A 22,591-nucleotide genomic window follows, 5' to 3' on the forward strand; every position below is an offset into this window, starting at 1 on the left:
AGCTGCTGCATTGTAAATTTTGGTCAATGACATGAGACAAAGTATATGTGAACTGCTGTATGAAAAGTGAATTTCCTCTCTAAATCTTCACCCAAATCCTAATAAAAAAAAAAAGAATTGGAGGAAGACTCATTAACAACCTGCAATATGCAGATGACACAACTTTGCTTGCTGAAAGTGAGGATGGCTTAAAGCACTGATGAAAATTAAAGACCACGGTCTGCAGTATGGATTACACCTCAACATAAGGAAAATGAAAATCCTCACAACTGGACCAGTTGCAGCATCATGATAAATGGAGATAAGATTGAAGTTGTCAAAGATTTCATGTTACTTGGTTCCACAGTCAACACTAGTGGAAGCAGCAGTCAAGAAATCACACAACATATTGCACTGGGAAAATATGCTGCAAAAGATATTTTTAAAATGCTGAAGAGCAAAAATGTCTCTTTGAAGACTAAGGTGGGCCTAACCCAAGCTGTAGTATTTTCAGTTACCTCATATGCATGTGTGAAAGCTGGTAGTGAATAAGAAAGACCAAAGAAGAGTTGATGCTTTTGACTTGTGGTGTTAGCAAAGAATACTGGAAGTACCATGGACTGCCAAAAGAACTAACAAATCTGTCCTGGAAGACATACAGCCAGAGTGTTCTTTGGAAGCGAGAATGGCCAGACTTTGTCTCACTTACTTTGGTCATGTTGTCAGAAGGGACCATTCCCTGGAGACGGATATCATCCTTGGTAAAGTAGAGGGTCAGTGAGGAAGGGCAAGGAACTCAATGAGATGAATTGACACAGTGGCTACAATGACGGGCTCAGGTATATGAAGGATTATAAGACTAGCTCAGGACCAGGCAGTGTTCCATTCTATTGTACATAGGGTTGCTAAGAGTCGGAGCTGAGTCGATGGCACCTAACAACAACAACAATAACTTAAAACCAATATAGTTGAACTTTTGGCAAAAATGGACCCACTCCATGTTCCCTTATTGAATTGTTTATAAGTACATATATATGTGCTGTTTCTTAGTCACTGTTGCATCAGCTCCAACTCAATGGTGACATTATATATAAGAGAGTAAAAGATTGCCTAGTCCTGCTCTGTCTTCATGATCGTTGGTATATGAATTCATTATTGTAGCTATTATGTCAGTCTGTCTCATTGAGGGTTTCCCTTGTTTTCACTGACTCTCTACCAAATATGATGTATTTACCAACCATATGTGTATACACACACACAAACACACATACATGTTAAGTATTGTTTTTAAAAATGTTTAGGTACATTGAAGAATAAACCTTAAAAGTAATCATTAGATGATAATGCAAATGTAATCTTTGTACTGCTATCTTTTCTCTTTCCCTTTAGAATTCCTTCTTGTCAGAGTAGGTGCATATTAATGTACTTGATTCTTCCTTGTAAAATGAGTGTAAACAAGTCTAATGTTGCACATACAAATGAGCAAACTATGTTATGTCTTGTGTTTGATTTCACAACAACTGTAATCTAGTTATGTTTTTAATAATCTAGTTAAGTCCTCTCTCTAGTATAAGCAATTTATGTTAGATAATAATAACTATATTTTTACCCTCATAGTTTGAGATACTAATGTAGTTGCCTTTTTTTCCACCCAATATTTCAAAAACTATTGTATTTTGTTCCTACTTTCACTTTAAAATTAAGTATATCCAAAGATATTCACATGTCTTCCATATTTGGGTAATTTTGTGGACCAAACTGTGACTTGATTATTGAATACCATGTATTGTTGGTTTTTTTTTTTTTCCTAGCCTCTTGTTGCTGTACCACATAGAATTCACTCAACAAGTAGAAATGTAAGAGAAGAAAAAACACGTTCAGAGATAAACTGTAAGTACATGCTACATACAGTTCAAACTTTAACAATGGAAAATAAGTTTTTAAGTTCCTATTTAGTTATTATTACTTATATTTCATTTTCTTCCAAATACTTTTTCTTACTAAACACTTTTAAGGGTAAAGTTTAATTAAGGCAGTAAGAATTTTATTTTCCTTATTCCTGGAAATTTTCTGGTTGATGGGGATTATTTATGTTGGTAATGTTCGAATGCAGGAATAAATTTCCTGAAATAGGCAGGATACTAATACAAAGCAATGCTTCTTAAACTTTAATGTGAATATCACTCACCTAGAGAGCTTGTTATTTCTGACTCAGTACATGTGAGGTGGGATCTGAGGTTTATTACTTCTAACATTCCCAGATTTTGTGGATGCTGGTGGTCCAAGGACCAAGTTTTGAGTAGCAAGGAGAGGTAGAAGTCTGCAAACTGGCTTAACTTCTGAGTAACCTAGAAGTTTCTTAAAGTGGCATTCTCAGGCCCCACTTTTCTACAGATCTCAATTCAGTGGGCCTTGAGTGGGCCCAGGGACTATTTTAAAATAGCTCTCCGGTAGTTCTTATGAATTGCCAGGTTATGAGCCCACTGGTAAAGACCATTCTTTCACACAGGACCTAATTCTATACTGTTAGCTCATCAGTGGTAAATTCTGCCAGCAGGAATCTCTGAACTAATTTTTTTTTTCCTTAGAAGGGTTTGTACCCTATGGTTTAGAATGCTAATGTAATACAGTCAGACTTATAACAGTTCTCATAAGTTAAAGATTGATCCGCGAGACCTGAAATCCAAAATCACCTAACTAAAATTAGATAATGTGGAAATTTGAGATAACAGCTGTTATGAAAGTTTTGTCAATTTGGGGCTAGATGAATAATGATAGCAATAATACATTTCATGCTGTAATTGAGATGAGTCCATCTCATCATGTCAGAAGCTGGGTAAAGTAAGCAGGGCAAGCACTATCACTATTTGATAGGAAATAAAAATAAAATGCAGAGGGGAAGAAATTTGCCTGTTAATTGGAGTCATACACTGATTTAACAGCAAGCCCTCTATCTCCTATCTTCCAGCCAAGTGTTCTTTCACAAACACTGCCCCATTTAAATAAACATCTTAGTACACTTGTGTGGCCTTCAGAATAGAAGGCCTTTGTGAATCTTCCCTTGAGATTCTGGCTTGACCATACGCTGTGTATTAAGTTCTTGGGCAAAGTTTTGTGCTGGTAGTATTGGTATACCAGAATGTGGTTTTGAAGCCCTGGGAGTCCTCAAGTTCCTTCCAAAGGGTCCAAAAGATTAAAACTATTTTCCTAATAATCCTAAATCATTATCTGTCCCTTTTTAAAAAAAAAAAACTTTTTATTCTCTCAGTGTTCAGTGGGCTACAGGGGCTGTATGATGTGTAATGTGGCAGCTGATTACATGCAAAAGTATGTATAAGAATCCAACTGTTTTGTATTAAGCTAGACATTAAAGAGATTTGCAAAAATACGACCTATGACAGTCTTCTCGGTAAAATTTTTGTTTTGTCAAAATAATAAAATATATTTCTATAAATATGTTTAAAGGATTAAGAAATACTTATCATTTTTCCTAGTTTTAACATCTAATATGGCAAATATCAATAGATTAACCCCCCTTAAGCAAAAATTCCTTGAAATCCTGAATAATTTTTAAGAATATAAAGGGGTCTTCAGAGTAGAAAGTTTGAGAACCAGTTATCTAAGCCATTTGCATTCTGTATTAGTTTAAGTTGAGTGTGTTTTGCACCTTATTTATTCTGCTGTGACTTCTGTCTCTTCTCTACCATTTAATTTTTGTGTTATTGGGAAACCTTTTAATGCATAAAAGGTGACCAAGCAATGCAGACAATCTTGGTGGACTTGCTGCAGAGAAGTGAGGAGCCTTCATAGTGTGTTAAAATCAGATTTTAGTATATATTAAATGCCTTTAAGGAAATGGTTGAGAAAACATACTGCCAACGCTCACAGCCAATGAACATTTTGTACTCTCTGTTCTAAGTCAGAAACCCTGGGTGGTATAAATAGTTAATGTGCTCAGCTGCTATAACTGAAAGGTTGGAGGCTCATTTTGGGAAAAAACACCTGATTATCTACTTTCAAAAACCAGCCATTGAAAACTCTATGGAGCACAGTTCTATTGTGACACATCTGAGACCACCATAAGTCAATCAGCTTGAGAGCAATTGGTTTGGTTTTTGGTTTTATCTTGCATTGATTGTGTTTTGTAGAGTTGTGAATATTTTGTAGAATGTGTTTTTACTTCACTATGGCTCCACTTGTCTGCCATAGTATGATCAGTTTTGACCACAATGGCTAATGAATGGTCAAGAAGTGATAATGCTGGAGCTGTCTCAAAGAATCTAAGGAGTTTTCTTCCACATATTAAAATGTAAATTGTATAGTGGGTACCTTGAGAGACCTTCAAGGAAATTATAAAGGAAACAGAGGTAACGACCAATTGACAAAGACAGATAGATATATAGAAGGTTTTTTTTTTACTATTATTTTTAACATTATTAAGAGTGTCATCAGTAGCCCTACAAGGAGCTCTGGTGGCACAGTGCCTAAGGCACTCGACTGCTAACCAGAAGGTTGGCAATTCAAAGCCACCAGCCACTCTGCAGATGGAAGATGGGGCAATCTACTTCTGTAAAGATTTACCACCTGAAAAACCCAGAGGGGGTGAGTATGAGTTGGAATCCACTAGATGACAGTGGGTATGGTTCAGTTTTAGAAACAGCCCTGCAGCCTGGGTTGATTTACCAACAGCTTTTTGAATGGTAGCTGGAGGATTATGTGACAGAAACTTGTAATAACTTTAGGGAATTTCGAAGAGACTGGAAGAATGATACAGTCTTGTATGTATGGAGAATGAATCTCCTTAGGGACTTTGTTTTAGGCTTCCCCTTTCTGGGAACACATCGTCTGTCCACAGAATACAGAATACCAGCTATGATTAACAGCTCTGCCTTTGTTGTTAAAGTTGATAAGACAACATCTCTGTACCCCTCTAGTCAGTGATTACACAATCTGCTGGGAGAGGCAGGCATGTGTGCGTGTAGATAGATGCAGAAGACCACCCTGGTGTAACTTCATGGCAGGTTTCACTTTGCCATTTGATGATAGTATAGGTGAGAGCTATTCAGTAGGCCTCTATCAAGATGATGCATAAGTTAATTTTAATACCTTACTAAAGGTTATCTTGCAGTGTTTTAAAGAGCTCATTCTTACAGAGCTTATTTATCTTTAAGGGCCAAAATTTGTTATCAGGGTCATAATAGCTATACACACACAAACTGGAGATTTTACAGAGTGGTATTTATTAACCTTTTTTGCTTTTTGGCATTCTATTGCAAAATACTCAAATCCCATGGTCTGTTTAATTGGTGATAGCATTTCAAAATACATTTTATACACTAAGTTAAAAATCAAAACAGTTATAAAAGTGATTATGCTTTTAAACCTCACTTTACCCCTACCTTGATTGGGAATTGTTATCTTGGCTGAAGTTATGACTTGGTGAACTTTAATCTTTGTGACTGTCTAATTTTTTTCTTTTTTGTCTTTGTGCCTCTACTTTTATCTCAGTGTTCTTGAATTTTTAACCCTGATTGTAAAAACAGATGATAATAATGAGATATTAAAGGTAAATGTAAGGAAACAGTCACTACATTCAAATAGTAGAGGAAAAGGTGACTGACTGTAGTACAATTGCCTTATATTTTCTCTTACTACTTTATGCTTAGCTGTAGTAGTGTATGTTGCCTGTTAATGGCAATGTCACACGTTACCCCAAAACTTAGTGGCTTTAAGTAATAATTTATTATCTCACACAGTTTCTGAGGGTCAGTAATCCAGGGCAGTTTATAATTGGGTGATTCTGGCTCAGGGTTTCTTATAGGATTGTAGGCAAAATATCAGCTGGGGTTGCAGTCATCTGAAGGCTTGACTGGGCTGCAGGATTTGTTTCTAAGCCTGTGCACATGTTGTTGCTGGAGGCTTCAGTTCCTTGCTGTGTGGCTGTGCAAATACGGCTTATAGAGAGCAGGTAATCTGAGAGAAAGAGAGAGTCCAAGACAGAAGTGATATCATGGAAGTTATATATCATCCCTTCTGTGGTGTTCTTTAGATCACACAGACCTGCCCTGGTATAATGTAGAAGGGACCTACACAAGATTGTAAATCTCAGGGGGCAGGAATCAACGGGAGCTGTCTTGCAGGTACCTTCTACAAGTACTCCCCATGAACTGCTGTCTGCCCCCTACACCCTAAGTCAAGATTATCCCTATTTTATATTGTAGCAGGTAGCAAGTTAGAGTATGATTTAATTTTCCTCATCATACTTTTTTTCTCCCCCCCACTATGGAAAAGGCCTAGGATTAACTGGTTGTTTGACAGACTTTGCGCTTTCTTGGGCTTTTTCCAGCTAACACATTTTTTATTTAAGTCTTTGGATTGTAATCAGGTGTATGATAGACGATTAAATTGAATGTATTTTGCCTTGGAGTAACTTTTTAAATTATTATATCAAGAATATAGTAACAGATTCTGACTTCCCTTTTGTTTTTCAGTTGGTCAAGTAAAATTTGATGCACCCTTAAGGAAAGAGACAGAACCACATCATGAACTTGTAAGTAGTGTAATCTTAGAATGTTGACTCTGAAAATAAATGTTTTAATTTGGCTTTGTGACATATTGGTACTGACTGAAATTTCTAGTTATTAGTATTTTCAAAAGTATATGGGGGAAGCAGAAAGGTAAGTAATTTTAAAATTAAGAATAAATAAATCTGTGTTGCTGAAGTACAATATTTTCAAAATTATTTTAAGTGCAACTTAGTAGCTTTGCCATTTTTTTGATTACATGTTTTTAAGGCTGATCTTTTAAATACTTTTTGTCATTTTTGTTTTTCAGTTTTATGAGGCTTCTTATGTATATGTTTAAGGATAAATGCCAAAGTGTTAAACTAGAATGATGTACTAGTAAAAAGTACATCTCAGTAAATTTATGAGCAGTCTTTTAATATTGGAAGCCAGTTTTCTAAACATCAGGGTAAGATAAAATCTGCTTAGAGTGTTAAAATTCGGGAGATACTAGGCATACATAGTACATCAGTAGATTAGGTTTGTCATTGATTTCAGGCTTGCGAACTGCATTAGCATTATTTTCATGATTCTTTAGTTATTGTTTCAGATACTCTTCCCCAAATACATGATAATATTTTAGATAGAGTTTTAGAAGCAAAATGCTTTCTAGATATTTGAGATGTTAATATTCTGTGGAAGAATTAAAATATGAGACTATAAAAACCAAATTAACAAATATTAAGTCTAATGAAATTACTTTGCCAGAACTCCAGGTTATGTGTTTCATTTTGTTTCTTTTCTATTTAATAATGAGAAGAAAGTGGCTATTAATAAATACTAAGAATTTAAGTAGGCACTTTTGTTAAAAAGAAATTTAATATTTATTTTAACCCACTTGACTAGTTTAAAGTAAAGATATACAAAGAGAATCGTTAGCTTTTATTTTAGAGATATTTTAAGTTAGTGTATACCAGCTGGAGAAAGGGAAGGTTAAAGGAAAATTCTTAAAATGATCATACTAGAATACTTAAACTTGACATTTATGTAGAGAGATGGAAAAAGTTGAGAAGAAAATGTACGCATGAGGTTTATAAATGCTAATTGTAATTTTTAAAGGCAGTTTGAGTTTATTTTGTTTCTCTTTTTAAGTTGGCATTGCATGTATTTAAATTCTATACTAATTTAGTAACTGCATTATAGAGCAATGGTGTTGCAATGTTGCTTTTTGTAGAAACTGCTTAATATCATTTGACTTTATATTTGCTTTAATAAAATCATGTTAGCAGGACTTACTCCACTTGTGAAAATTTCCCTTTATGAATGTGGCTTTTAGTCTAAGTGTGAATAACTTGGGTTTCTTGGTCTCTGTCTGCTAAACAGCCCGACAGTGATGGTTTTTTCGACAGTTCAGAAGAAATATACTACACTGCAAGATCTAATCTGGTATTTCTTATCTTCTGATTTTCTTTGTCAGCATTGTTTTAGTCCTATTTATTGTTTTTTGGGTTTTTTTTTTTAAGATCAAACATTTTAAATTCAGTTTTAATGAACTATTTTAAGCATTGTTTTATAAGTTACTGTCATTTTACAAGCTTTCATATGTTAAGTATTGTAGTATTTTTTTCACAAGTTAAAAAAATATACCTACTCATATATGTGATAGTACTGTAGTAATAAAGACAAATGTTTTTCCTTTTTTTAATGAAAAACATTACTGTTTCATTTTTTCACTAAAATGTGAGTGTTTTTTATAAAGATTATATTTTCCTATAAAAATGTCCAGTTTTAATGTGACTTGTTTTAACAAACTAGAGATTATAAGTATAGTTTTTAAAATGACTTACCCTCTAATTAACAATAAAATCAATCTGAAATGAAATTTTAATTTGGCCACATTATATAACGTCCACTATTCTCAGGCCAAAATTTGGATTATAATGCATCCTTGAAGTTATAAATATTAAGATCATCTTAAAAATGAGAAATTAACTCTGATAAATGTTAAATAAATAGTACTTTTTAATGGACAGAACCCATTGTTTCCCCCATATTTACTCCCAGATTCCACTCTTAGGCGTTTTAAGTGGAATTTTCCTATGCTTTCCTTCCTCTCTGCCTTTATAACATCTCTCTTTCAATGCTGTTGACTTGAATGAGTCTGTATATGAATACTTAAATTTATACCCTGTAACGTTTATAGAAAATAAAAGAGATTTAAAACATAACTTCTTTCTTTAGTTACAGTCTTGTTGGGCAAAAAAACGACACATGAAAACTCATAGCCATGGATCAAAATATGTAATGGATTGCCTCTATGAAGAAGCTAACCTGTAATAGGTTCTAAGGAGATCAGAGAAAACAAAGAGCTTTTGGGTTAATGTGGCTTATTTAGGTTTGTTGTTGTTGTTGTTGTTGTTATGTGCCGTCAAGTCGGACCCGACTCATAGCGACCCCTCCTTGGGTTTAGGGGAAACTAATTTCAGTAGTGTATAGGAACCACTATAGATTCTTCAAGAAGAGAGAGAGAAATACCTCCTAATTTTCAATGAAATAAATGTGGGAACTGTCATACTATTAGAAGTGTGGCAATAACTCAGAAGATGTGGATTTATCATCAGTGAGGAAAGGATAGATGAAGCCATCGCGTGTGTTCTCCATAGTTAGGTTTGAAGAAGAGGGCAGAAAATGATTACCATATTGCATAATGCCTATGTTTAGTAATCAGAGGTAGAACCAACATCGGAGGTGAGTGGAGATGGATAGACAGGTATGTCTATGAAGCAGGGAACGTACCCAAGATCATGTATAGGGTTGGCAGACGATGGTCCTATAAGTGTATTTGTATGATCTGAATTCCCAGGTGTATAGTAAGAACTGACAAGGGACAAGGTTGTAGTCACTTCTTGGTCACAGCCAGCTACCCAGAGGAACTGAGTAGTTGAACCTGTGGGCGCAGGACCATAGTCACAGGTGACATCAAGCTCAATTAGCATAACATACTACACAAAACATTGTTCCACCTCCTACTTAGCTGAATGGCAACTGGGATCTTAAACGCTTACAAGCAGCCATCTAGATGCGACGATAGGTCTCTCTTTGTCCAGAGCAAAGAAGAATGAAGAAACCCAAAGATTCATGGAAACAATTAGTCCTAGCGACTGGTACACCATGTGATCCACAGCCTATACAACTATGAGACCAAAAGAACTAGATGGTGCCTGGCTACCACAGTCAACCACTCGGAGGGCAATCTATATAGGAGATCCTGGATAGAGAGGGAGGGAGAACAATGTGGAAGAAAACTCAAAGTCATTTAGGAAAAAAAGTGGATGGGGCACCAGGTTTGCTGGTCTGATAGAGCCTGGTGGAATCACTGAGACTATGGCCCCTAGCTGCCCCTCAGGTCTGGAATTGAACCCACACTGTGGCTTCCAGCCAAACAAAAGACAGGCATATGAGTTAAACATTTACCTGAGGTAGATATACTCCTTGGAGAGAACAATCATGGGAGAAAGAAGGGCTGTTTATGCACAGGGAGAACGTTCAGGGGGCCAGGAGTGCATGGAGGGATGGACACAGGGAAGAGGTAACTATGAGGAGGAAGTGGGAGGGGAGCTGTTGCATTGTGGTAAACTGTGACCAAAGTCATGAGAGAAAGTGTATGTGAACTGCTGAATGGAAAGTGAATTTGCTCTGTAAATCTTCACCCAAATCACAATAAAAAAAAGAAAAAAGAAAGAAAGAAAGAAACAGTTGAAAACCTAGGAGATGAGTGAGTCCATGCACTATCACAAGAGAAAATGAGATGTTTCCAATGGCCTAGAAAGGTCAGAAAGTGTGAGTGTTGAGAATTTGTGAAAATATGGTCCATACCCATAGTTCATGTCCTCTTCTGAATCCAGCTTGAATTTCTGGCAGTTCCCTATCAAAGTACTGCGAGTGAGATGGAATGTTTTAAGAAAAAATGATTTCTGGATTGAAACATTCTTCAGAGTTTCAGAGTTAGGGTAATGTAGTGTTTAAGCACTTGGGTGCTTGCTAACTGAAAGGCCCATGGTTCAAACTGACCAGTGGGTTCTTAGAACAAAAGACTTGGCAGTCTGTTCTTGTAAGGATTGTTGTTGTTAGGTGCCATCAAGTAGGTTCTGACTCACCAACCTTAACGTATGAAAAAAACAAAATGCTGCCTGATCCTGCACCATCCTCAGAATCATTGCTATACTTGAGCCCGTTGTTGCAACTACTGTGTTGATCCATCTTGTTGAGGGTCTTTTTCACTCACCCTCTACCAAGGATGAAGTCTTTCTTCCGAAATTCAAAACATGTTCAAAGTAAAATTAAGTCTTGCCATCCTCAGTTTTAAGGAACATTCTGGCTGTACTTCTTCCAAGACAGATTTGTTTATTCTTCAGGCAGGCAGTGGTGTATTAAATATACTTTGCCAACACCATAACTCAAGACATCATTTCTTCAGTCATCCTTATTTATTGTCTCGTTTTCACATGCATATGAGGCAATTGAAAATACTATGGTGTGGGTCAGGAACACTTTTGTTCTCAGAGTGACATCTTTGCTTTTTAACATTTTAATGAGGTCTATTGCAGCAAATTTGCCCAAGGCAATGTACATTGTTTGATTTCTTGACTGTTACTTCAATGGTTGATGATTGTGGATCCAAGAAAAATTAAATCCTTGACAACCTCAGAATTTTCTCCATTTGTCTTAATGCTACTTACTGGTCCATTTGTGAGGATTTTTGTTTTCTTTATATTGAGGTGTCATCTATATTGAAGGCTGTAGTCTTTAATCTTCAGTACCTTATTTGTTTTGCATGTCATGTGTCCTTGTAAATGAAAGACACATGCATATAACATGCATTGTGCTCATAAGAAAGTAGCACACAAGGATATTGCATAACTTATTAAAAACTGTATAACAAGTGCATTGTTTGTATAAAAGCACTGTAAGTGCTTTGAGTCTTCTTCACTTTCAGCAAGCAGGGTTGTGTCCTTTGCATATCACAGATTGTTAATGAGTCCTCCTCCAATCCTGATTCCTCATATACTCTAGTTTTTCAGATTATTTGCTCAGCATACAGTTTGAATAAGTATAGTGAGAGGATACAACCCTGATGTGTTACCATTTCTGATTTTAAAACTCAGTATCTCCTCCTGTTTGAAAAACTACCTCTTGATCTGTGTACAAGTTCTGCATGAGCACAGTTAAATGCTCTGGAATCCCTATTCTTTGCAATGTTACCCATAATTTATTACGATGCACACAGTCTAATTCCTTTGGGTAGTCAGTAAAGCATAGGTAAACATCTTTCTGGTATTCTCTGCTTGCAGCCAAGGTCCATCTGACAATGATACCCTTATTTTCATGTCCTTCTCTGAATCTAGCTTGAATTTCTAGCAGTTCCCTATCAATGTACTGCTGTAACTGTTTCTTAATTATCTTCAGCAAAATTTTACTTGCATGTGATATTAATGATACTGTGTGATAATTTCCACATTCTGTTGAATCACCTTTCTTTGGAATGGGCACAGACTTGAATCTCTTCCAGTTGATTGGCCAGGTAACTGTCTTTCAAATTTATTGGCATAGATGAATGAGTGCTCCCAGTGTTACATCTGTTTGTTGAAACATCTCAGTAGGTAAGCAGTCAATTCCTGGAGCCTTGGTTTTCACCAGTGCCTTCAGTGCAACCTGAACTTCTTCCTTCAGTACCATCAGTTGTTGATCATATGCTACCTCCTGAAATGGTAGAACATTGACCAGTTCTTTTTGTTTCAGTGACTGTGTCTTCCATCTTCTTTAGATGCTTCTTTCAACATTCAGTATTTTGCCCATGGAATCTTTGTAATGCAACTCGAAACTTGAATTTTTTCTTCTGTCCTTTCAGCATTTTTGAGAAATGCCAAGCATGTTCTTCCCGTTTGGTTTTCTAATTCCAAGTTATTGCACATTTCATTATAATACCTTATTTTGTCTTCTCAAACCACCCTTTTTAATCTTCTGTTGAGACCTTTTACTTCACCATTTCTTCCATTCACTTTATCTGCTGTGTATTTAAGAGCAAGTTTTAGCGTCTCTTCTGACGTCTATTTTGGTATTAATCTTTCTTGCCTGTCATTTTAATGACCTTTTGTTTTCTTGTATGGAATACACAGGAATCAGATGACTACCTCTGTGCAAAGGTATGATGGTAAAAGTCAGTATCAGTCAGAATGAGGCCATGGGCTGACTGCAGATCAGACCATCAATTCCTGTAAAGATTACAACCTAAGAAACACTATAGGGCAGTTCTACTCTTGTCATGTAGGGTCCTATGAGTCAGAATTGACTTGACAGCACATAACAGGCTAGAATGACAGTTAGTGAAATCTGTTGTGGAAATAAAAGGCAACCAAATAAAAAGTTTAAATTAACTCTGTTTTTATTGGTAAGCTACATGCAAGAAACACAACAAAATAACACAGAAACATAATAATTTAGAGTTATAAATATTCTTTTCTGTACCTTTATGTGGAACTAGCCTAGTAATTTGAACAAGTTATTGTGGCTCGTTTTCCACAGTACACCCCGTACTACTTCTACCACACCCCTAGTGATAAGGAGTTTGTTATGATACCTAGCATGGTTCTCGTGACCGAGAAGGGTTTTGAACAGAGAGCCATCTTGTGAGGTAAGGGAGAAAGGATGAGGGGGCTAGAGGGAGGAGCTCTGGTGGAGTAGTGGATAAGGCACTTGATTGCTTACTAAAAGTTTGGCAGTTAAACCCACCAGCTGCTCCATGAGAGGAAGATGAGGCTATCTACTCGGTAAAGATTTACAGCCTTGGAAACCGAGTCGTGGTCACTGTGAGTCGCAGTCAATGTGATGGCAGTGGGTTTGATTTTGGTTGGTAGAAGGGGGATGAATAAAGTTTTGGTCCACCATAAAATCAACCTGAAAAAACTCATTCCTAATGATAATAGAAGCTCTGGTAGCATAGTGCCTAAGGCACTTGACTGCTAACCAGAAGGCTGGCGGTTCAAACTCACTAGCCACTCCTCGGAAGGAAGTTTGGGCAATCATTTCTGCCTCAGAAACCCAAGGAGGGGTCGCTATGAGTCGGGTCGGACTCAATGGCACATAACAACAACAACAATAATAGTAGCTAATACTTTCTAGAGCACTTTATGGACCAGGCATTATTCTAAACACTTCACATGTATTAGCTCATTTACTATCATTATCCCATCGTTGCAGCCACTATTTCGATCTGTCTTGTTGAGGACCTTCCCCTTTTTTGTTGACCTTCCACTTTGCCAAGCATGATATCCTTCTCCAGAGAATGATCCCTTCTGACAACATAACCAAAGTAGGTGAGGTGAATTCCGGCCATTCTTATTTCCAAGGAGCATTACAGCTTCACTTCCTCCATGACAAGATTTGTTAGTTCTTTTAGCAGTCATGGTACTTCAATATTCTTTACCAACATCACAACTCAAAAGCATCAACTCTTCTTTGGTTTTTCTTATTCATTGTCCAGTTCTCACATGTATCTGAGGCTATTGAAAATACCATGGCTTGGGTTAGGCACACCTTAGTTCAAACCCACCAGCCACTCCTCAGAAGGAAGATGGAGCAATCTACTTCTGTAGTGATACTGCCTCATAACAGCAACAACAACAGTCTTCAAGGAGACATCTTTGCTCTTCAGCAGATGAAAGAGGTCCTTGGCAGCAGACTTGCCCAGTGCAGTATGTCGTCTGATGTCTTGACTGCTGCTTGCATTGGTGTTGATTGTAGAACCAAATAATATGAAGCCTTTGACAGCTTCAATCTTTTCTCCATTTATTGTGATGCTGTTTATTGGTCAAGTTGTGAGGATTTTTGTTTTCTTTATATTGAGGTGTAATCCATACTGCATACTGTAGTCTTTAATCATCTTCAATAAGTGCTTCAACTCATCCTCACTTTCAGCAAGCAAAGTTGTTGTCTACGTATCACAGGTTGTTGATGAGCCTTCCTTCAATCCTGATATTGCGTTCTTCATACAGTCCAGCTTTCCAGATTATTTGCTCAGCATACAGATTGAATAACTATGGTAAAATGATACAACCCTGACACACACCTTTCCCAATTTTAACCAATGCAGTATCCCCTTGTTCTGTATGAATGACAATCTCCTGGTCTATGTACAGGTTCCTCATGTGTACAGTTAAGTGTTCTGGAATTTCCATTCTTCTCAGTGTTATCCATAATTTGTTATGATCCATACAATCAAATGCTTTTGCATTGTCAATAAAACACAGCTAAACATTTTTCTGGCATTCTGTGTTTTCAGCCAAGATCCATCTGATATCAGTAATGATATCCTTTGTTCCACACCCTCTTCTGAATCCAGCTTGCATTTCTGGAAGTTCTCTGTCAATATACTGCTGTAACCATTTTTGAATTATCTTCAGTAAGATTTTACTTATGTGTGTGATTAATGATCCTGTTTGATAATTTCCACATTCTGTGGTATCACCTTTCTTTGGAATGGGTACAAATATGGATCTCTTCCACTCAGTCGGCCAGGTAGCTGTCTTACAAATCTCTTGGCATAGCCGAATGAGTGCCTCCAGTATAGCATTCGTTTGTTGAAACATCTCAGTGGGTGTTCCATCAATTCCTGGAGCCTTGATTTTCACCAGTGCCTTCCGTGCAGCTTCGACTTCTTCCTTCACTGCTGTTGGTTCTTGATCACATGCCCCCTCCTGAAATGAATGGACATCGACCACTTCTTTTTGGTACATTGACTCTGTATTCCTTCCATCTTCTTTTGATGCTTCCTGCATCATTCAGTATTTTGCCCATAGAATCTTTACGTATTGCAAATCGAAGCTTAAATTTTTTCTTCAGTTCTTTCAGCTTGAGAAATGCCAAGTGTGTTCTTCCCTCTTTGTTTTCTAACTCCAGGTCTTTGTACATTTCATTATAATAATTGACTTTGTCTTCTTGAGCTACTCTCTGAAATCTTCTATTCAGCTCTTTTGTCTTGTTGCTTCTTCCATTTGCTTTAGCTACTCTCTGTTCAAGGTCAAGTTTCAGTCTCTTCTGATGTCCATTTTGATCTCTTCTTCCTTTCCTTTTTAATGACCTTTTGCTTTCTTTCATGGATGATGTTCTTGATGTCTTCCCACAATTTATCTGGTTTTCGGTCATTGGTGTTCAGTGCATCAAATCTATTCTTTAGATGGTCTCTAAATTCAGGGGGGGTATAATCAAGGTCATATTTGGCTTTCGTGGACCTGTTTTAATTGTCTTGAGCTTCAATTTGAACTTACATATGAGCAGTTGATGGTCTTTTCCACAGCCAGCTCCTGGCCTTGTTTTGGCTGAAGATAATGAGCTTTTCCATCACCTCTTGCCACAGATGTTGTCAATCTGATTCCTGTGTACTCTGTCTGGCGAGTCCATGTGTATAGCCACCATTTGTGTTGTTGAATAAAGGTTTTTGCAATGAATAAGTCGTTGGTCTTGCAAAATTCTATCATGCCGTCTCCAGTGTTATTTCTGTCTCCAGTGTTATTTCCAACTACCGGTGACTCGTCTTTGTTTCCAACTTTAGCATTCCAATCACCAGTGATCATTGATACATCTTTAATTGTATGTTTGGTCAATTTCAGACTACAGAAGTTGGTGAAAATCTTCAATTTCCTCATTGTTCTGGTTACCTAGTGCCGCTCTGACAGGAATATACCACAAATGGGATGGCTTTAACAAACAGGAGTTTATTCTCTCACAATTTGGAGGCTTTTAAGTCCAAGTTCAAAGTGCCAGGCTGTAGAGGCTGGGTTAAAGCCCCTCAACCTTGGGGTCTAGCTCTGTCTCCTGCTCCCAGTCCACTGGAGCTAGAGGCTTTCTTCACTCAGACAGCTGCTTAAGCTCAGAAGTCCAAGGTTGACAAGTAAAAAGGCACAGTCTCGATGTTACCAAACCATACTGCAGGCCACTAACTTAAGTCCATTGTAAGTCCCAAAGTCGGCAGAGCATAGCTGGCTGCTGAGCAACGACACAGCTACATGCAGGGTCCAAGCATGCCATAGGCTAGAGACCATTCCCAAGGCTTCTCCTTATATACAGGAAGCAGACCACATCCCAAAGGCAGCTACTCAGCTGCTTGTGGTAGATCCCACCATGGAGTTGATTGCCAATCTCATCATGGGGAATAACTACCACCAGCTGCCCAGCTACTCAGTCAGGCCCAGCCAAGTTGACACACAAACATAACCATCACACTCATTTTTGGCATTGGTGCTGCGTAAGTTTGAATAATAATAGTAGTAACTGGTCTTCCTTGTATTTGTATGGATATTATTCTGTCACTGACAGCATTGTACTTCAGGATAGATCTCGGAACATTATTTGTGGTATGAATGCCATGCCATTCCTCTTCAATTTGTCATTCCCGACATAGTAGATCATATGGGTGTCTGATTCAAAATGGCCAAAACCAGCCCATTTCAACTCACTAGTGTTTAAGATACTGATCTTTATGCGTTCCATTTCATTTCTGACAACTTCCAATTTTCCTCAGTTCATACTTTGTACATTCCATGTTCTGATTATTAATGGATGCTTGTAGCTGTTTCTTCTCATTTTGAGTCGTACCACATCAGCAACTGGAAGTCCTAATAGCTTTATTCTGTCCACATCATTAAGGTCAGCTTTACTCTGATGAGGCAGCTCTTCCCCAGTCATATCTTGAGTGCCCTCTGACCTGAGAAGCTCATCTTCTGGCATGCTATCGGACAGTATTTTAGGGCTATTAATCAAGTTTTCCAGTAATATTATCAGACAGTGTTTCACTGATACTCATAAGGTTTTCACTGGTCAATTCTTTGAGAAGCGGATGGCCTCTTCCTTCTTCCAAATCTGTCTTATTCTGAAAGCTTCATGAAACAGGTCCACCATAGGTAACCCTGCTGGTGTTTGAAACACAGGTGGCATAGCCTCCATGCTCACAGTAACATACAAGCTACCACAGTACAACAAACTGACAGACAAGTTCCGTCTCCCTTGCTTGTTCCAACCCACTTCACTCACTTCCTGGTCTCCCTTAGCTGTTCCATACTACTGCTGGTTCAATTCCTGATCTCCCTTAGTTGTTTGAAACTGCAGCCAGCTCACTTCCTGGACTACCTTAGCTGTTCCTAAATCTTTTGGGACTCAGAGGAAACATTGGCCCCCTTAAAGATCTGGGTACTTAAAAGTTCCATGTCATCAATGATGTGTGGTTAATTGCTATGTGTATGCATTTTATGATTTTAAAAAATAAATTTAGAGTAGTACACCTCAATTTTTGTTACTGTAATAATTTTTTAATCACTAAAAGTCCAGCTAATCATAATGTATAAAGCCAGAAAAACAGCTTGATTTGTTGAATTGGCAATCATTAGAAAGGTCTTTTAATTTTGACAAAGTAAATTTGTTACCTGAGTTGAAAAACCGAACTAAAACTCTTTCTAACATGAAGATAAAATTCTAAGAGTTTTGTCCATAACCATAAAAATTGGTATATTTGTTCTCCAAAATGCTGTCTTTAGATTAAAAGATTGTATTACAAATCCATCTCAGTGGATGCTGTTTTTTTTCTTTTAATTTGTCCAGTTTTATTGAGGATTTTGAGTTATATACTAATGAAAAATCTATTGAAAGTTAATTATGTGTAAAACACTGTGTTAATTGCTATGGAAGAATATGAAGAAGTAGTAACAGTCATTCTTCTTACAGTTAAAATAAAAATACATGTCAGAAAAGTACACCTGCTTAATATTATCAGTGAACATTTAAAGGTACTTGAAAATTCCCTGTGAATTGGGTCAAAATTGAATAAAGTCAGTTAATGTTATTCTGGAAAAGAAACAGTAAATGCCAACTTTGTTTATGAAAATCTGTTAAACTAGTACCATAAAATTTATGTTTTGTGGTCACTTACTTTAATTATGAAGAGACTGATATTCAAGGGAAATCTCATTTCACATTTGCACAATGATAGAACATTTTGCAGAATGTCAAACTTTACCTGCTGAAGTTCATTTCCAACTTTATAGCACAAATACCATGTTACTCAGTTTTAGCCTCCGTAAGTCTTCTCCTTTTATTAGTCAAAATAGCAATTAATCAGTTGGTATCCATCCCCACTTGCTTCTCTGACTTTTTTAAGAAATACAAATCTTTGAATTTTCCTGGCTTTATTCCCTGATTAATTCTGTAAATGATCTACCACATTAAAAGCATTCACCTTGCTGAAAACCTTATTCTTGCCATAGTTTTCTCATTGTTGATGAGTAAAAATGTTCTCCTCTTCCAGCTTAGATCTTTTGCTAAAGCATTTTTTTTTTCTTTTATACTATTTTAGCAACTGTGTCAGTTCTATTGGTCTTTTCTGTTTTCTTATCAGATACAGATTTTATAATCTCCTGATGGGATGTAAGGAAAACTGTCATGAGATTTTCTGTATATTTTCCTTTCCACTTTAGTTGCTATGTTCTTTTTCAGTTCTTTCTTACACCATGCTTTCTTAGCAGCTTCATTCTAGATTTAGAAATACTCCCCTAGCCATTAAAATGAACTATTGAATTTGGGACTCTCTGACCCAAAAACTTTAATTAGTCTGGGTAACCATCTTGAACATTTGTGTGAGTCTTCAGGTTGAATCTCTACTAGGCCCTTACGTATTTTGAGCCCATATTGTTAATTTCTTGACTTTACTGTGTAGTTAAACAGTTATTCATTAATGAATTGATGCATGATTAATGCTATTAATTTTTTTTTTCCTATCCTGGCATGCTGGAATGTATTCTTGCTTACCTTATAAAGATAGCCATTTGATATGACTATCGAGTGTTGTTTTGAGTGCTTTTCTAAGCATAATTTTGGTAGTGTTTTTCTAATTCAAAATAGCTTTCAAATGGCTTCCAAATTGCCCTAAACCTTTATGAAATGATTGCTACTAACAATGTTCTAGTTTCACTTTTCTTTCTTTCCTATTTATTTTCTCTTACTTTCTTTATCTGATTTACTGTAAATTCCTGCCATATAATAGATGTTAAAATCATTGAATTAAATAAGATTAGTCACTTATTAAAAGAATTTAGTGATTGTTTACTTGATGATGTGCTTAGTACTTTGTTTTTGTTTATGTTCCATGGTTGCTGAAACGTAGTGTGATTTAGGGACAAGGCATTGTAATAAAGAATGAGCCTCTTTCAGTTTTAGCCTTTCTGATAAGTGTTGGCATCTTCAATTATCAGGCTTGAATTTATTTACAACTTTTCCCCTGGCTCAGTTGTTACTCTGTATGTAAGCCTAGGCTCAATTTTCTATTAAACTATTCTTTTAGTTAGTCTAGACAGTTCTCTGCCTTTCTAAGTACATTGATGGTATCAATTAAAAAAAAAAAAAATCATTATTGTCAACCAGCTAATTGATATGGGTCAGATGAGCAGCTGTTATTACAGCACATCTCTGTTTACCTAACAGAACCCATGGCTGCTCTGCACAGTGGTGTGCTTTTGGAAGCTGTCATTTGATTTAGAGTTTAAGATATCAGCTGGAGAGGTAGCTGGCCTGGTAGAGAGCTCAGTTTCTATAGGTGAAGAAAACAAGGTTGGATTTAGAAGTATAGTCATAGAGATTAGTATTTTTCTTTACTAAACCCCAAAGTTTAAAGGTTCCAATCTCAAATTATCCTGGTGGTTACAGTGGCTAAGCACTTGTTGCAAACTGAAAGGTTGGTGGTTCAAACCCGCTAGTCAGTCCTTGGGAGAAAGATGTGGTAGTCTGCTTCCATAAAAATTAAAAACCAAAATAATCCATTGCTGTTGAGTTGATTTACCACTTTGAGTGACCCTGTAGGACAAAGTAGAATTGCCCATAGGGTTTCCAAGTCTGTCACTTTTTACAGAAGCAGACTGCCACATCTTTATCCTGCAGGGGTTGAACTGTTGACCTTTCAGTTAGCAGCCAAAACTTAACCACTGCACCCACAGGGCTTCTCTCTGTAGAGATTATGGCCTTGGAAACAATATGGGGCAGCTCTGAAGAGAATAGGTGTTCTTTTATTAGAAATTCATGTGAGACCAATGTGACAGTCAACAAATTTTTTTTGTTCATTATTTACTATCTTTTCTGTCACAGGTAAGAAACATTTATTATTATGCACAACAGAACACAAATATTGAAGACAAAATTTGAGCCTGGTCTAAACCAGAATTCTGATACTTACATTCATTAGATTTTTTATTTGGGGCTTGTTTTGTTTTGTTCTTTGGATAGGTCTTAGAGTACTTAAATTTTAAAGTGAATTTCACCCAATGCAATGTTTTGCTTAGAGCTTTTACATTTCTGGCCTTAGTGTTTTTTGATCGAGAATTATATTTTGTGTCTTAATGAGGCTGAAATGTTAGTTATCTATTGATAAGAAAATAAACAAATGACAATAAGTGAGCACTTATTTTTAGGATGTAGTTCATGTATACTAGGTACTATGCTAGACCGTGGACTGCAGGAAAGTAAAACGGATTTTATAGTGTCCTTTGAGGAGTTTACAACCTGCCTACCATTATTTTTTCCTGCTTAGTATTTTTACAGACTTCCAAATATATTAGTTAAAATGCAGGGTAAATGCTGGAGGAGAACTATGTATTAACTGCTGTGGAGACATGGCAAAGGCTGTAACTGTCTGCTTGGGACAGTTTTAGAAGGCTTCTCCAAGGAAGTGACTTTTATATTAGGTCCTGATCATGCATCTGGCAATTCCTTTTAAAAATCAAAATATTTTACATACAGTATATTCTAATGAAAATTAAATTAATTTAAAATGTTAAATACTCTCCTATATGATTAAAACAGGGCTTGAAGTACAGTTGCTTAAAAAAGAAAAAGCAACTTTATTTTGTTTTTTCTGTGGTAGAAGCCATTTGAGTATAGCACAAGTATCGTTCTTCCCCTTTAAATTGTAATGTTTAACAATCCACAGCCCTGCAGCATTCAGTAGAAATGGTTAAATAGTGGAGGAAATGCCTGAATAATATTCATTTAAGTTTTTCTAAATATTCACTCTTTAAAAAAATTCTTGAAAGTTCTTTCATACAATTTATAATCTTGTACAAGCTCATGTATAGAATTTACTTAAAATAGCACCCTGCTTTACATCTCCAAAAATAATTATCCTATGTGAAGCAACGGTGAATGTATATGAATGTGATAGATACAGAATTCCTTCAGATCACGTATACAAAGTCAAACCAAGATTTTTGTTGGTTTTCTAATTGTCTTTGCTTCATTATAGCTTGAGAGTAAATGTCTTATTTAAGCTTTTTTCTTTTTAAAATTGGATTTTTATGTTAAGTACAGTAGCAGCAAGAAAGAAAATTGAACTTGCATATATTTGAAAAAATTCTCAGAATAATACTGAACTTATTAATTAGTAAATCCGGACAATAACTTCTAAAAAATTTTTATTATTGACGTCCTATCATGTCTCTTTTATAAGAACTTAGAGCAATACAGATTTATTTGGTGTCTGAGGTTTTTCTTTCAAAAATGATATAATTAGTGTGTCATTATATGTGATACACTACTGTTTTACTAAATATTTTATTTTTTACTATTAGGATCTGCAACTAGAATATGGACAAGGACATCAAGGTAGTTACTTTTTAGGTGCAAACAAGTAAGTAAAGTTCTCTTAAATTTGAATTCAATACTAATGAAATTGTCTTTAATATTATATTTTATTATTTAAGATGGTAAATTATATTGGATAAGTAGATATATTTTATAATAAGCTTTAACTTTTCTTTGCTATATTGTTAATCATTTGGTTAATTGTCATGAGGGTAGTGAATTTAAATTTTTATATCCAGCTACTTTCTAGGCATAACTTGTTACAGTAAACCAAGAAAATTCTAACAGAAGATAAATTATATGTTATAGCAATTTATTAATTTTATTTGGAAAGCTGACCAGTTTATTCCTCACAAAACTTGCTTTGGTATGTCTGTTGCACATATTGGGTACTGAAAACAGCTAGAAGTAGTCACATTATTTACAAATTTTAATCT

The 22,591-nt window shown here is 36.1% G+C and overlaps 1 protein-coding gene across 1 annotated transcript in view; it reads left to right on the forward strand.

Annotated features, from left to right (window-relative positions):
* Positions 1 to 22,591, forward strand: part of MAP4K3 (mitogen-activated protein kinase kinase kinase kinase 3) — a 353,947-nt gene that overhangs the window by 271,270 nt on the left and 60,086 nt on the right. The window contains exons 13-16 of the mRNA XM_007945046.2: positions 1,791 to 1,869; positions 6,471 to 6,529; positions 7,866 to 7,928; positions 22,142 to 22,200. Coding sequence (XP_007943237.1) covers positions 1,791 to 1,869; positions 6,471 to 6,529; positions 7,866 to 7,928; positions 22,142 to 22,200 — 260 coding nt within the window. The remainder of the gene's footprint in view (positions 1 to 1,790; positions 1,870 to 6,470; positions 6,530 to 7,865; positions 7,929 to 22,141; positions 22,201 to 22,591) is intronic.

This window comes from Orycteropus afer, unplaced genomic scaffold, assembly GCF_000298275.1.
Source record: "Orycteropus afer afer isolate SDZICR_OR568_19922 unplaced genomic scaffold, OryAfe1.0 scaffold00131, whole genome shotgun sequence".
NCBI classification, from domain to species: Eukaryota; Metazoa; Chordata; class Mammalia; order Tubulidentata; family Orycteropodidae; genus Orycteropus; species Orycteropus afer.